Source organism: Pyrus communis, chromosome 4, assembly GCF_963583255.1.
Source record: "Pyrus communis chromosome 4, drPyrComm1.1, whole genome shotgun sequence".
In the NCBI taxonomy this organism is placed as follows: Eukaryota; Viridiplantae; Streptophyta; class Magnoliopsida; order Rosales; family Rosaceae; genus Pyrus; species Pyrus communis.
Window position 1 is genome coordinate 27,392,981 of NC_084806.1, and position 16,936 is coordinate 27,409,916.

General features: G+C 37.5%; 1 protein-coding gene across 1 annotated transcript; it reads left to right on the forward strand.

Moving 5' to 3' along the window:
* Positions 1-347: 347 nt before the first annotated feature.
* On the forward strand, positions 348-4,788 carry LOC137732299 (protein NRT1/ PTR FAMILY 7.3-like). The gene is made up of 5 exons (XM_068471606.1): positions 348-492; positions 759-873; positions 2,435-2,652; positions 2,783-3,342; positions 3,458-4,788. The coding sequence occupies exons 1-5, from the start codon at positions 466-468 to the stop codon at positions 4,323-4,325; spliced, it is 1,788 nt and encodes a 595-aa protein (XP_068327707.1). The 5' UTR covers positions 348-465; the 3' UTR covers positions 4,326-4,788.
* The last annotated feature ends 12,148 nt before the right edge of the window (positions 4,789-16,936 follow it).

Sequence of the window (16,936 nt, forward strand, 5' to 3'; positions counted from 1 at the left end):
GAATGCACTGTTTTGATCAACTAACTTAATTTACATCTGTTTCTTAATTTCACTACTCAATTTAAACAGATTGTATTATTTTAATCAACTGACTTAAATCACGTTTGTCTCTTAACTTCACTACTCGGTTCAAACATTTGCACTACTTTGATCAACTTGTTTAATTATTTCTTTAACGTCACTACTCAACCCAAATAAATTGCACCTGCACAAAATTGGATCATCCGGTCATGTGGGTAACCCCACTTTTTCTTCTCTTAAATCTCCACCGTTTATTCTCCCCTCCCTTCCTTTATATAAGAACTCCTTCCCCCTCTCTTTGTATAATATCTCCTTCCCCCTCTATTTGTTTGTCCAAGTTCTAATTCTCTCACTTAGCAAACTGTCACTCACCACCACATACCTCCCCTGTCTCATCCCCTGCGCTCCATTTCCTCAAATTTTATCGGCTCTTCAAGAAAACCAATGGATTGCTTAGAGGTCTGCAAGGAGGTGAGCACATATTACAATTTCACAATGTTCCTCTCTCTCTCTCTCTCTCTCTCATGCATGCCTTCCTTCATAAGCTTCATTTTCCTTAATTTTTCTTCTTATATGGTGATAAATTCTCGGAAGAAGTACCACTGTCTTTTTGCGCCTCAAGAAATATTAGACAAATGCATTCTTGGAGAATAGCAAGATTGTTGTGTGAAAAATAGGTGTAAAACTAGTTACTATGTTTATTTATTTGTTTATTAACATTTTCCCCTTTCTTCCAGGGCAAGTTCGAAGAAGATCAAGATGAATGTACTCTGGATGGTACAGTTGATATGCATGGCCGCCCTGCAGTCAGATCAAAATCTGGAAGATGGGTTGCTGGAATCATCATACTTTGTAAGCTCCAAATCACCAGACCATTTCAAACAAGTTCAACAAAAAATTCAAGAAAAAATAATATTCAAAACAAACAAGATAAATTTCTTAATCTATATTTCTTCTCTGGTTTTATAGTAGCAATCACACTTATTTTTTCCTTTTTGTTTGTAATATATGATTGTTAAATTGGTCAGTCTCAAGGTCCTATGCTTTTGGTGGCTTTTATTTATTTATTTTTTTCCTTTTCTCAAGAATTTTTTAAACAAATTGGATAGATACGGTTTATACTGAGATGAATACTAGTTTATAGATAAGGTGAAAGGGAAAAGGACAATATAAGTGGAAGGAAACTGCGCAACATTTGGCACTGAAAACCAAACCGAGTGTTGCACAGAGTTGCTCAATGCTGGCTGGGTTATAGCCAGCTCATCACCATTTCAAAGAAAGACATTAAGGTCTCGTTTGGCATCTCTGGCACTTTTGACTGTACTGTTTATTTTATTCGAATAAAATAAATAGTTACCAGTAGATAGAGGAGAAACATTTATATACAACGATTCAGCTCTGTTAAATAATATAATGTTTTGTTGCACATAATTTTATATTAGTAAAGTGAAATGTTACATACAGATGAACTGATGTTATATAAGTTTTTTTTTTTTTAAAGAAAGATAAACGAAAAAAAAAATGCTATTTATTTCATAGACGTCTTATTTATTTAGCTTGAGTTCAACTTTGATTGAGATAACTCGGAACTCTGTGTCGGGACCGGGTAGATGACATGACAAGAGAATTGAACCAAGCATCCATTCAAAGTAATGCTTGCCAGACACGTAATCAGTGCCTTGATCTTGCATGACGTGGGTTACTGACATGTTTCTCAAAAATTTACGTTACAAATTCCTTGTTTTTTCCCCTTCTCTTTACCGAACTGCGGTAAAAATGCCTTCACTCATCATTAATTAGTCTCAACTAAAGAAATTTGTCCTTATACATTATTTAAAAGCTTGACTGTAGATCAAATGACTTGGTCATGCCCTAAAGCTTTCCTTCTTTTTGGTGTTAAAAGGAAAAAAACCAATCTACTTTTCTTTTAAAATATTTTATATATATATATATATATATAGCAAGACTATTAGGTAGTGAAATGGTTACAGGCCACAAATCCATTAATTTTACTGTTGCTCATGAACCTAATTAATTTATATGTGCGTGCTTTATCACTGAAACGTTTTCTTATGGCGCTATCTATCACTTCTTTAAAGAAAGCCTCTGCTGTGCTTGTTAAGTAGCTAAATATATAGCTTGAGTGCACATGTATGATGACTGATGCTTATTAATGACCGTCCGATCTTCTGGTGGGAGGAAGGAAGAGTCTGATTTCGGTTAACTATGAAACCGAAGACGGCCCAATTATTAATGATCGAGAGATGTTGAACATGTTGGCATAAATAATTTAGACGCAACTCGTTTTATTTTTTTGAATCATGATCGGCCTCGAGTTTAATTCCTCGAAAACTGGGCCTATGTCTTAACCTTCTGACCCTTGTCTTTATTGTATTGTTCAATGAAAAACCAGTGAATCAAGGTCTGGCTACCCTAGCATTCTTCGGAGTCGGGGTGAACTTGGTCTTATACTTAACAAGGGTGTTGCAACAAGACAATGCGACAGCTGCTAACAACGTGAGCAAATGGACTGGAACAGTTTACATCTTCTCTCTTGTTGGTGCTTTCCTTAGTGATTCATATTGGGGAAGATACAAAACTTGTTCTATCTTTCAACTCATCTTTGTCATCGTAAGTATAAGCTAGTTTTTATTTATTTATTTGCTTCTGTTTTGCATTTTCGACTAAACGCATACCTTGTGTATGATTTACTTTTCTTTTCAATGCGATGTTTATGACACTTGCTTGCATTTGACAACAGGGTCTGGTATCGTTGTCACTGTCATCGCAGCTCTTCTTGCTCAACCCTAAAGGTTGTGGGAGCAAAGAAAATCCATGTGGATCTCATTCAAGCTGGAAAATTTGGCTATTCTACCTCTCCACCTACCTAATTGCCCTAGGATACGGTGGATACCAACCAAACATTGCAACTTTTGGAGCCGATCAGTACGATGAAGAGGACAGCAAGGAAGGGCTCTCAAAGGTGGCGTTTTTCAGCTACTTCTACCTGGCTATGAACCTTGGTTCCCTTTTCTCCAACACCATATTAGGTTTCTTTGAGGATGAAGGAATTTGGGCTATTGGGTTCTGGGCATCTGCAGCATCAGCATTTGCAGGATTGGTCTTGTTCCTTGGTGGGACTGCTAGGTACAGGCACTTCAAACCAAATGGCAACCCACTCTCGAGGTTTTGCCAAGTCTTAGTTGCTGCCATGAAGAAATGCAGGGTGCATATGCCACAAGGTGGAGAGGACTTGTACGACGAGAGTAACAAGGAGTCTTCAAATAGCAACCGAAAGATCCTTTACACCCATGGATTCAAGTACGAGTATAGCTTAAACTCATTAAATCATTCTATTCCTTAACTTCGCTAGTTCCCGAATTTTTATGACTATTGAAATACAGAGCTAACTCATTTTCATCAACATTAACTGCAGGTTCTTGGACAGGGCTGCATATATCTCATCAAGAGATTTAGATTACAAGAAGCAGGGCATCCGCAGCCCATGGCATCTCTGCCCGATCTCACAAGTGGAAGAAGTGAAATGCATTTTAAGATTACTCCCAATTTGGCTGTGCACCATTATCTACTCTGTGGTTTTTACACAAATGGCTTCCCTCTTTGTAGAGCAGGGAGCTGCCATGAAAACTACTATTCCAAACTTCAGCATCCCACCAGCAAGCATGTCTAGCTTCGACATCATCAGCGTGGCCGTTTTCATTTTCATTTATCGACGGATTATAGACCCATTTGTAGGCAGAATAAAGAAATCAGATGCTAAAGGGCTTACTGAGCTTCAACGAATGGGCATTGGCCTTGTTATAGCAGTCATGGCAATGCTTTCAGCAGGATTTGTTGAGTGCTATAGACTCAAGTATGCCGATAAAGAATGCCCGCATTGTGACGGCTCAAGCTCCTTAAGCATCCTCTGGCAAATTCCTCAGTATGCATGTATAGGAGCTTCAGAAGTTTTCATGTATGTAGGTCAACTGGAGTTCTTCAATGCACAAACACCAGATGGACTAAAGAGCTTTGGAAGCGCCCTATGTATGACATCCATCTCGCTTGGTAACTACTTTAGCACCTTTCTCGTGAGCGTGGTCATGAAGTTCTCAACTGTGGATCACATGCCCGGATGGATCCCCGGAAACCTCAACAGGGGTCACCTAGATAGGTTTTACTTCCTCTTAGCTGTCTTGACGTCAATAGATTTGATTGTCTACATTACATGCGCCAAGTGGTACAAGAACATCAAGTTGGAGGGAAGATTTGAAGTAGATGATGAAGAAAACTGTGAAGTTTGATGTTAGTTCAAATCAAGCAGACGTGTTAAGAACCTGTGCTAGCACTATTGTAATACTCTGTGAAGCTGTAGCCCTCTCTCTCTCTCTCTCTCTCTCTCTCTAACCTTAATGGAAGCACCCCTTACCTCACTTAATTTGCTGGGTTTTTGGGAAGACGTTTTTCCAAAGCATTCCTGATTTAACAAAACAAATCGCTTTCTAGGATGGATTGATTGCCAACATCGGATGAGAAGAAAAAGAAATGAACAACATTCGGTCACACTCGATGTCGATGTTTATGCAAATTTCTGCCGTCTTCAGTTATTTTTGGCTCCACACTCAGGACGATGCTTTATAAGATTTTTCAACAAGTAAAACTGAAACTCAATTCAAATACTAGGAAGTATAAGAAAAAGAAGATAAAAGAAAGAAAATTCATCACAGGTTCAAAATCAACTTTCAACTTTACGGACTTCGATGTGGTGAGAAGATTCTTGACGCCAGATTGGTTGTGCAGCGCTTTGGACAAGAGCTGCATACTCTCCCTCTTTCAAAAGATCCTTAGCCTATGCATCAACATATTCAAACATTTAGATGACATACGTGTTGGATTTGACATTAAATCAACATGCCTAAACTAAAGTAAAAATCAAACAATGATTAAGATATCTTGGACACAAGATATTTGGATTTGTGTTTCCTAGTTGGTTTGGAATTTGGTTTAGTATAGGATTTGGTTTCCTATATTCTAGGGACTTTTTGTAATCCTATGACATCTATTAGTACAAATAGATGGACGTGGGTTAGAGTTTTGTGTGTGAGAGTTTTGAGGGGCATAAGTTTGTATACTTAGAGAACACTTTGTGTTTGTAAGTTCTCTTGTATTTGTTGGTAATCAATAAAGCTTCTGTTGTTAGAGAGGTACTCCTATATTGGAGGAACTCTGAAATCGTTGTGTTTTGTTTATTGCTTGATTGGTTTTTGGTTAAGTTTATAACAAGTGGTATCACGAGCTTAGGTTCTTACATGGGTTGTGATTATCAAGCAATGACGAAGACTGGTGATTCTACCAATGGTGATGATGTTGAAGAAATGTCTAGTACTAGTGGAACGAAGACGACAGTTCAGAGTGCTAGGTTTGAAATTGAGAAATTTGATGGAATGAACAACTTTACTATGTGGCAATATGAGGTTCGAGATGTCCTGATACAACAAGATTTGGTTGTTATGTTAGGAGACATGTCATTTACGATGAAAAAAGAAAAATGGGAAAGATTGAATGCTCATGCATGTTCTACAATTCGGCTATGCTTGGGAAAGCAATAGAAGTATGGTGAGATGAACATAACTTCTGTGAAGGAATTGTAGGCAGCATTGGAGACAAAATATATGAAGAAGAGCAAGTTGTACAAGTTCTTGAATCTTATGAGCCTTTTGTGACTACTTGGATTTGTGGCATGGAGACAATTAAGTATGATGAAATCTCAAGTGCTCTTATGAATCATGAGGTGAGACACCTTGACAGGCAAGAAAGGAATAACTCTGAAGCTTTGATGGTGAAATGGAGATCAAAAGAAAAGAAAGGTTCGTATAGGAAAAATAGTAGGTCTCATACTAGAGGAGTCTCAAAGAATAGAAAGTTCTTGGACAAAGATGAGTGTGCTTTTTGTCATGAAAAAGGACTACCCTAAAATCAAAGAAAAGACTAAAAAGAAGAATGATGACTCAAAAGCAAATATGATTGAAGTCGAGGATGAGGAATTTGTCTATGCCCTAACTGCATCGAGCATTGTTGATTATATGAAAGAATGGGTGCTCGACACAGGTTGTACCCATCACATGACTTCTCAAAGGCATTGGTTTTCAAGCTTCAAAGTTATGAATGGAACTGTGTATATGGGAGATGATAACCCATGTACAACTCAAGGAATTGGAAGCATCAGGATCAAGCATCATGATGGTGTGATTCGAGCATTGCATGGTGTAAGGTACATCCCAAATTTGAAGAAAAATTTGATCTCACTAGGCACTCTCAAGTCACAAGACTACAAGTTTTACTCCGATAACAACATGCTCAAAGTTGCTAAAAGAGCACTTGCCATAATGAAATGGCCTCGGAATGGCTAACTTTATATGCTACAAGGAAAGACTTCGGAAAATGGAGTGACTAGTTGCTGATGAAGTGGTGACTTGTCTGCATTATGGCACATGAGGTTGGGACATGTTGGAAAAAAAAAGCATTGCAAGGATTGATCAAGCAAGGGTGTTTAAAATGAGCAAAAACTGGAAAGATAGAGATCTGTGAACACTATGTTCTTGGCAAACAAACAGGTGAAATTTGGCTCAGTTCTTAATTAAACGAAAGGAATTTCGGACTATGTTCACTCTGATATTTGGGGGTCTTCAAAGAATGCTTCTTTAGGTGGACAAAAAGATGGTTTGTATCTTTTATTGATGACTACTCTCGCAGATCATGGATATATATGATGAAACGAAATGATGAGGTTCTTGACATCTTCTTGGAATAGAAGAACATGGTGGAGAACAGAACTAGAAAGAAGATTAAGATACTGAGAAGTGACAATGGAGGGGAATATACCTCTGATCCTTTCTTCAAAGTGTGTAAAAAGGAAGGGATTACTCAGCATTTCAGTGTTAGACATACTCCACAGCAGAATGGGATTACAGAGAGACTAAATAGGACCTTGCTCAAGAAAGTTCGTTGCATGCTATCTCAAGCTAAGCTGCCAAATAGATTTTGGGCAAAAGCCTTTAGCTATGCATGTCATTTGCTTAATCAACCACCATCAACAACATTGGAGGGTAGAACACCCATTGAAGTGTGGTCTGGAGAACTAGCTCAGGACTACTATAAGCTACGAGTGTTTGGATGCAATGCCTACTTTCATGTGAAGGAAAACAAATTGGATCCATGAGCCAAGCTATCTTTATGGGATTCAATAATGGTGTGAAAGGCTTCAGACGTTGGTGTCCTCAGTTGAACAAGACTATAGTAAGTAAAGATGTGACATTCAATAAAAGTCACATGAAATTAAAGGAAGATGTTCAAATGGTGGAGTTTGGGGAACAAGTAATTGTGAATTCATAGCCAAATAAGGAAGTTGTGGAAGAAGAAAGACAAGGTGATCAACTTGAACATAAAAAGAATGATCATGAAGAAGAAACACCATCAGAAGAACTAAAGATACAAGATGATTGCATAGCCAAAAGGAAGGGAAAAAGAGACATATCCTTACCTGTGAGACATAAAGATTGCATAGCCTGCATGGTATATGCATTGCCAATAATTAAGGCTGAAATTCCCACTAATTTTGAAGAAGAAGTAAATAGTGAAGAAGAAAGTAAATGACATGATGCAATGGACAATGACATGCTCTCCCTTCACAAGAATAAGACTTGGGAATTGGTGGAGCTACCTAGAGGAATGAAAGCAATTGGTTGCAAATGGGTTTATGCAAAGAAGGATGTAGTGGATGACAAGAGCTTGGTAAGATTTAAAGCTAGGTTAGTGGCTAAAGGATATGCTAAGAATCAGGGAATAAATTACAATGAGATTTTTTTCCCTGTGGTTAAGCACTCCTCCATTCGAATATTGCTTGTTGTAGTTACACAATTCAACCTTGAATTGGTACAATTAGACGTGAAGACTGCATTCCTTCATGGTAATTTGGATGAAGAGATTTATATGAGACAACCTAAGAGGTATCAAGTTCAAGGAAAAGAAAGATTGGTTTGTAAGCTTAGAAATTCTCTTTATGGTTTGAAGCAGTCACCCACGCAGTGGTATTTAAGATTTAACAAGTTTATGAAGAGTCAAGACTATACAAGAAGTCACTATGATCACTGTGTTTATCACAAGAAGTTGAAAGATGGTTCATTCGTGTACTTGTTAATCTCTGTGGACGACATGCTCATAGCCTCAAGCAATATTTCAGAGATAGAAAAGTTGAAGGAGAAAATGAGAAGGGAGTTCAAAATGAAGGATCTCGGTGAAGCCAAGAAAATATTGGGAATGGGGATCACAAGGGATAGACAAAAAGGTTTGGTGTGTTTGTCTCGGAAGCAATATCTTGAGAAGTTGTTACAAAAGTTTGGATTAACAAAAGACACTAAGCCTGTAGGAACTCCATTAGGTTCTCACTTCAAGTTGAGCAGTCAACAATGTCTCAAAATTGATGAAGAAAAGATGAAGATGAATGGTATTCCATATGCTAATTTGGTTGGAGGATTAATGTATGTTATGGTGTGTACTCATCTTGATATAGCACACGCAGCTGGAATTGTTAGTAGATTCATGCATAATCCTGGAAGAGAGCATTGGAATGTTGCTAAGTGGATACTAAGGTATTTACATGGAACGAGGGACAAAAGTATTTGTTTTGAAATATGTGATGAAGGAATTGATAAGTTCTCAGTTGAATATGTGGACTCAGACTTTGCTGGAAACTTAGACAAGAGAAGATCGATGAATGGGTATGTGTTTACTATGGCAAAGGGTCCTATATGCTAGAGATCAATATTACAACTGACGGTGGCACTATCAACCACAAAACCAAAATACATGGCGATCACTGAAGATATCAAAAAACCAATGTGGACTCTATAGTTGTTAGGAGATTTAGGTGTAGAACAACACAAGTTAGCAGAAATTGTTAGATATAGCTTGTGATTGTGACAGCCAAAGTGCCATTTATTTTGCTAGATATCAGGTGCATCATGCTAGGACTAAGCACATTGATGTACGATATCATTTTGTGAGAGAAGTGGTAGTTGAAGGTGAGATTCGTCTAAAAAAGGTTGCTATAGAAGATAATCCAACTAATATGTTGACAAAGGTGGTTAATGCAACTAAGTTCGAGCACTGCTTGATGTGGTGTAGTTGAAGCAAGTTTGATCTTGCGATATGGTGGAGCAATGGAAGTTGCTAGATGGCTCGTTATGGATTTCATGCCAAGGTAGAGATTGTTGGATTTGACATTAAATCAATATGCCTAAACTAAAACAAGAATCAAACAAGGATTAGGATATCTTGGATGCAAGATATTTGGATTTGTGTTTCCTAGTTGGTTTGGGATTTGGTTTTAGTATAGGATTTGGTTTCCTATATTCGAGGGACTTTGTGTAAACATGTGACATCTATTAGTATAAACAGATGGATGTGGGATAAAGTTTTGTGTGTGAGAGTTTTGAGAGGCATAAGTTTGTATACTTAAGAACACTTTGTGTTTGTAAGTTCTCTTGTATTTGTTGGTAATCAACAAAGCTTCCGTTGTTAAAAAGGTACTCCTATATTGGAGGAACTCTGAAATCATTGTGTTTTGTTTATTGCTTGATTAGTTTTTGGTTTAGTTTATAACAATATGATCACAACTAAGCAGATAAGTGGAGGTACAGATTGAAACATCAATAATCACTAACCACTAATAGCTATATTGCTCCTGAGAAAGTCTCCTCTGCATCATTTGAGAACTACATATATATGGGGCGACCACTATGGTAAAGAACCAATTTCTGCTTAATTCTTTATCTGCTAAGCACAAAATTGTGTCACAAACTTAAGAACGGATGAGGAAGACAACGTTAGATTATACGGGGATTTCCTATCTATTTCATCCAAAGTACAAGCATGAACCAACATTATAAATACATCCTTGTAGCATGTTGTTCATTCTAAAGTAAAAGTTGTTTTAGAAAGGAAAATGCTAGGAAGACTAAATTTGTAAACTAAACAAAAATGTTATTCCTATCATCTATTTGTATCATCTCTCTAATAGAGATGGGATCCACATGCATTGACGGGTCCTACCTCTACTAGCGAGATAGTACAAATGATGATACAAATAGATGATAAAGGTAACATTACTCTAAACTAAATGATATGAAATGATTGAATTATGAGTAATGCTAGAGAGACTAAATTTGTAGACTAAATTTTATAAACTTGACATGGAAGTTGATGATTAGATTATTACTTAAACGTTGATATACGTGCTCATTAACTAGTGGTGACGCATCATTTAGTCTGCAAATTTAGTCTACAAAGCATTACTCTTGAATTATTATTCAAGTGTTGATTAACGTACTTATTTTTCATTGGTGACACATCATTTAGTTTGCAAATTAGTCTACAAATTTAGCCTACCTAGCATAACACTTTTAGGTAGACTAAATTTGCAAACTAAATGATGTGTCACCAATAAGAAATAAGCACGTTAACCAACGCTTAAGTACTAATCCAATCATCATCTTCCACGTCATTCAGTTTATAAAATTTAGTTTCTCTAACATTACCTGTCACATCCCGGCCCGGGATGGATCACTTCCCGGGCCCGCTCCACCACCATAACACGATATTGTCCGCTTTGGGCTTACCATTCCCTCACGGTTTTGTTTTTGGGAACTCACGAGCAACTTCCCAGTGGGTCACTCATCATGGGATTGCTCTAGCCCCCTTCTCGCTTAACTTCAGAGTTCCTACGGAACCCGAAGCCAGTGAGCTCCCAAAATGCCTCGTGCTAGGTAGGGATGAGAATATACATTTAAGGATCACTTCCCTGGGCGATGTGGGATGTCACATTACCCTTTAGAAAAGGTTTAGTGACGTAACACAAAGCAAGAAGAATACGAACGTAAGCCCTCAAAGAAAATGATTTCTAGAGTTCACCAGATTTTGGTTGAAAATCCAAAGGTTGTTTTGTTTAATTGATAACTTAATTAAATTGATCATTACTAATGAGAAGCCAAATGACTTAAATAAATAGATTACAACTCTTGGGAGTTGGGACAACTCAAAGGACATTAGGAATTAAAATGAAAGCAAATGACTTAATCAAAAGACAAGTGAAAAGTCCGATTTTAATTACAAACTTTAAAACCTTGTGTTGAAAGCTGAATACATCATTTTTGGCCTTAAAATTGATGGGCTAATGGTATAACCATGAGTCTTGTTCTGCTCACTATTCTCTTCAAATCCATATATTATGGCCCTAAGACCAACATGCCAAACTAAAGTTGCGTCAACCAGATGGTACGAAAAATCCAAAACATCCACAAATAATTTATTAACACATGAATTATCAATTCTCCAATTACCTTCCTTGTTTGCTTGTCGATTCCTTCTTTTAGTTTTATTGCATGTGAAATAATCTAATTTTTGTCCTACATCATTTAGCATCAACATGTGACCTTAAAAAATACCACAACTTATTTGGACATTGGACGATAATGGCTTAAAAGCACAGCAATGGAACATGTCCTTGTGAAAACAATGACAAGCAAACATTTCCCCCACATGTTTCTGTGAAAAACATCCACTAAATAATCACATTCAATCAGGCTAACTACAGCATATGCTAAAATTATAAATTCAATTGATGTATCACCAAGAAATTCCAAACTATATATATGCAAAAAAATATCAGACCAAAAGAAAATGTACAAAACATCATATACGAAATTACTTATAAAACAATTTAAAAAGACCATTGTGTGGTCTATGTGTCGATCCCACAGCTTTTACGTACAAAAATGGGTCCTTAGAGAAGGATGGAAATCTATGTCAGTTATGATTTTCCTATAACCATTGGCTACTTAGAACCTTTGACAGATGATCTCTTTACTTCTCATTTAGCAGATTGTCACTTTTATGACACTCTACTCTGCTTTAGAGGAGATAAGAAGGTCACCGCTCATGAAAAATGACGCAAATTATCATGGATGACTGCCACTATGTCTGATTTTGATCTTTGGACCGAACAATCTAAAAGTTGAGATGTGATGAATCGTAGATCTTCAAAGTGTTACTCAAAGCATGTCGGATATGTTACCAATCTAGCTAAAGTGACGAGATCACATATACCAACTTCAAACGTGCCTACAAAGATAGACATACCTAATGGACTTCGAATCACTATCTGAGAATGATGGGACGCTATGAACTTGTCATGCAGATTGATGCACCTAATGCCCGATTATAGTACACTGGTGGCTAGCCAATCATCTGTTTCCACCCAAAAATGTGGTAAACCAGTTGGTCCAAAGGATTCACAACCTCAAAAGAAGAAACCAACAACACAGACTAGTGAAACTAGTATGGATCCAGCCATTGCCTAGTCATCTTATCAAACACATAAGGTTATTCTAGATTATGGAAGCATCCTTGAAGAAAAGAATCATTTTCCTTAGAATCGAGAAATTTTGGTCCACTATGCTTTCTTATGCTAGCTTGGATGAGGTTTGGAATATGAATAAGATGATAGTCGACAATGTATTCACATATGCAGTAACTAATGATATCATGTTGAGTGATGACATTGAACCACGTTCTGTTGATGAATGTCGATATCAAACAAATTGGTAAAATTGGAAACAAGCACTCCAGGTCGAACTTGATTCACTTGCGAAACGTAAGGTGTTTGGGCTCATAATTCCTAAACTGCCACATTTGAAGCCATTGGCTACAAGTGGGTTTTCGTGGGGAAAGGTAATGAAAAGAATAAAATAGTACGATACAAAGCATGCCTTATGGCATAAGGCTTCTCTCAATGCCCTAAGATTGATTAAGAGAAAACATATTTACCCGTTATGGACGTTATTCCTTATCAGTTTGGTAGTTTCCGAAAAACTGAACATGCAGCTCATAGGTGTGGTAACCGTCTATCTCTATGGAGATCTTGATATGAAAATCTAAATGAAAGTTTCTGAAGGACTTTCATTGACTAAGTAGTTTTAGACCACGAAACACCCTCGTCGATTCAATTGAGGCATTCACTTTACAACTGAAATAATCCGATCTACGATCGTTGTATTTTATGTCGATAGCATGGATCTCTATGGAGATCTTGATGCGAAAATCCCATACGTGTCCATTAAGAAGTCATATCCTGGATTTACGATCATTGTAGTTTATGTCGATGGCATGGATCTTACTAAGACTCTTAAAGAGCTTGAGAGAATTGTTGTGGACCTAAATTCGGAATTTAGGATGAAAGATCTTTGTAAAAATAGATACTACCTAGGCTTGGAGATCGAGCATTGTTCAGATGGTATTCTTGTCCATCAATTAGACTACACCAGAAGGTGTTCCATTGTTTTAATAAGGATAACGCGAAGCTTTCGAGTACTCCTATGGTCGTCTGAACGCTAGATGTAAAATGAGGCCTTTTCCATCCTTAAGACGATGTGAAAGAAGTCTTCGAGCCTTAAGTTCTTTACCTGTTTGCAATTGGCACTTAATTGTACTTAGCTCAGTGCACTAGACCGGACATTTCCTTCAATGTTAATCATAGCAATGCACGCACATGTAGACACTAGACTGATACTAAAAGAATCTTCCGCTACCTAAAAGGTGCAATAAATTTGGGCTTGTTCTATCTCTACGAATCCTCAAGAAGAGTCGATGCCTTCCTCAATCTTTGGAATTATTCTCGCCTTATTGGTTATGCTAACGCAGGTTACTTGTCTGACTCACACATGGCACATTCTCAAACAAGTTATGTTTTTACTATTAGAGACACTGCAATATTTGGAGATCAATGAAACGTACCTTAGTTGTGACTTCTTTGAACCATGTTGAAATTATCGCCCTACTCGAACCACTTAAGAATTCTTCTGGTTAAGAGTTGTTTGTCAAGCATATTCGAAGCACATGCGAACTTTCTTTTGCTATTGACGTCCCTACAATAATTTATGAATATAACACATCATGTATCGAGCAGATCAAGAAAGGATACCTCAAAAGAGACAACACCAAGCATATTGCGCCAAATTTCATCAGCAATAAGAACATCAGAAAATTGAAATTAAGCAAATCCGTTCCCAGGACAACCTAGTCCACCTGTTCACCAAGTTACTACCGAATTATACTTTTTTGAAGCTTGTTCGAGGAATTGGTATACATAAACTTTTTGAGTTGAAACATTGTTATTCCTTTTGGTTTTTGCTACCTGACTAGGTTTTAACGAGGCACCCATCATAGGTTGGTCATACCTTTATGTATGTCACGTAGACGTTTAAATTAGCTTTGCATCCAACTCATCATTTTCCTTAGATTATGGGTTTTTTCCCATATTGGATTTTACCATTAGCCAAGCTTTAAGAGACTTATTTCTACAAGTTCTCTTGTTTGAGACTACCATGTTCCGTAATCAGTGTTGACTAGACGACTTCATCAACTTTGTTGAATCTGATGTGATATCTACTTGAGTATTTACACACTCAAAAGGAATGTTGTAAACATGATTTAATATATGAGATTATGTAAATCCTAGTTAGATTGGGTTTTAGATTACCTATTATTCTAGTGTTTCTTCTTATTAGCCTTTGTATTACTTAGAGTACAAGTTACTCTTTCCTCATTATTGATGGAGCGGAATCCCAACTTCAACATTTGTTCTAACAGCGGCCCGTATGGACTAATTAAAACTAATCTAGATCTAGCACGGTTCGGATTGGTAGATCCATCAACGTATATGTGCCAGCCTTTGTTAGTCTTAAAAGGTTCCATAGTGGGCTCTTTTGCATTTATGGATTTTGGGGTGAATTCAACAATGAAATTTGTGAGTGTTTGTCCCTTAATGGCGGTATTGGGCATGTAGATCAATATTTTTTGTCCTAGCTCAATAGCCCATTTATTAACTCTGATGGAGCGTTTCGAACTGTGGAAAATCGACAGGAGTAGGAATTCAGTCATTACCACGATTCAGAATGAATTGAAGTAGGGCGTAAGCGTCCTTGCCGCCATGACCAGTGCCATAATTAGCTTCTCCATCTTGAGGTACCTTGTCTCTGGTTAGAAGAGAGCCTTCAAAACATAATAAATCGATTTCTAGCCATCCGAGTCTTCTCGGACCAAAAGAGCACTAACTACAGCTTCAAACATAGCTAAATACAAGTATAAATCTTCTCCTGGTATAAGCTTCAAAAGGAAAGGGGGTGAAGAGAAGTATTCCTTCAGTTTGAGGAACATTTGTACACACTTCTCGTCCCACAATAGCCCTCTATTCTTTTCTATGGCATTAAAGAAAAACTTGCACTTATTTGTTGGTCTGGAAAGGAATTGACTAAGTGAAGCAGCTATGTCGGTGAAACTCTAGATCTCTTTCATAGTTCGTGGATATTGCATCTCACTGATCGCCTTAATCTGATTCGGGTTGGCCTAGATGCCCTTATGAGTCACTAAATATCCCAAAAACTTTCCACTTTGGACAACGAAGAGGATTGAGTCTCATCTCTTACTTACGGAGTACGTCAAATGACTTCACCAAGTCAGCTAGATGATCCCCATTTCACTTGTTCTTCACAACCATGTCATCAACATATACCTCCACGGTTATTCCAATATTTTCCTTAAAAACTCGGCAAAAATGGTGAATTTATGTATAATTTTAGACCTCATTCAAATGGCGGAGATGGGTCTGTGACGGAAAGGTCATTGGGTGGAAGGAATGATGGGTTATTTTCTGGAATTGTAGTGATGGCGAGGACTGTGTTGCCGATGACAAAAATTGTGGTGATGAATATGTGCTAGGGTGTGAAACTTCCAACAAAGTTTGGTAAAATGATGTTGTATTTAATGGGGAATAAGATTGGGTTTGAGAAAGTTAAGGAGGTGAAGGTAGTGGAGGAGAAGATGGCTGAGAGTAATGTGGGTGATTTGGAATTGTTGAAGGGGATGTGCTTTTTGGATGAGAAGGGATTTGGAGGACTTGGAGAAGGAAAATAAGGAAACGAAGTAGAGGTTGGAGGATATGAAGTTTGGAGTTTCTAAAAAGCATTTTCATAGCGAGAAGAATAATATTATTGGGAAGAGATTACAACCTCTTTCAAGTGAGACTTTTGGCAGGTCCGAACAATGGAGGAACAAGAAGAAGGTCGGAGAAGAGAATGCACAAACAGAGCAGAAAAAGCCTACCAATCACGCTAGCGATGTAGAATCCAAATTTTAGAGAGCTATCAAGGCTGCTACCACCTAGCAAGGTTCAGTATGTGTAATGCTGAATTATTTCTTTACTTTGGAATGTATATGGGTAATCCATGCTATCTTCTTGAATGATTGAGATGTAGCATTGGTAGCTACGATGCACGGACACGGGGGAAAACCAGCATATCCCATATCTGACACGTAGGGATACGGATTTGCAGAGGATACGCGTGGATACGCACCCAATATATATTGGAGTGAAGGGATACGTTGTTGACTGACGAGATACGCGTATCATACTATCAAGATACGAGTATCCTACTTTTCGGATACATTTCAAACTAAAATCGGAGGATAATTAGAAAAAAAATAAAAAATAATTTTAATAAATCCGTACAGAATCATGATTGATTCAAATAATGTTGACCAATGCATTAAAATTACAACCTCCACTCATTTCACTTATATCATTCACTTACTTCACCTACAACATTCACTTACTTCACTTACAACCTCCACTCACTTCACCTACGTCATCCACTTACTTCACCAAGAAAATTTGTGGTGGTGATTCATTCTCAAAGCCTATAAATAGGCTTCTCCCTCAAGGTATCAAGGATCTAAAAATCAACCAATTCAAAAATACATTTCTCTACTCCCAAAATGGAAGAGAATACTCCCCACACATCCA

Coding starts and splice junctions, on each gene's coding strand:
- LOC137732299 (XM_068471606.1), top strand. CDS start 466: ATGGATTGCTTAGAGGTCTGCAAGGAG. Junction 493..758: donor GCTTAGAGGTCTGCAAGGAG/GTGAGCACATAT, acceptor CCTTTCTTCCAG/GGCAAGTTCGAAGAAGATCA. Junction 2,653..2,782: donor TTCAACTCATCTTTGTCATC/GTAAGTATAAGC, acceptor ATTTGACAACAG/GGTCTGGTATCGTTGTCACT.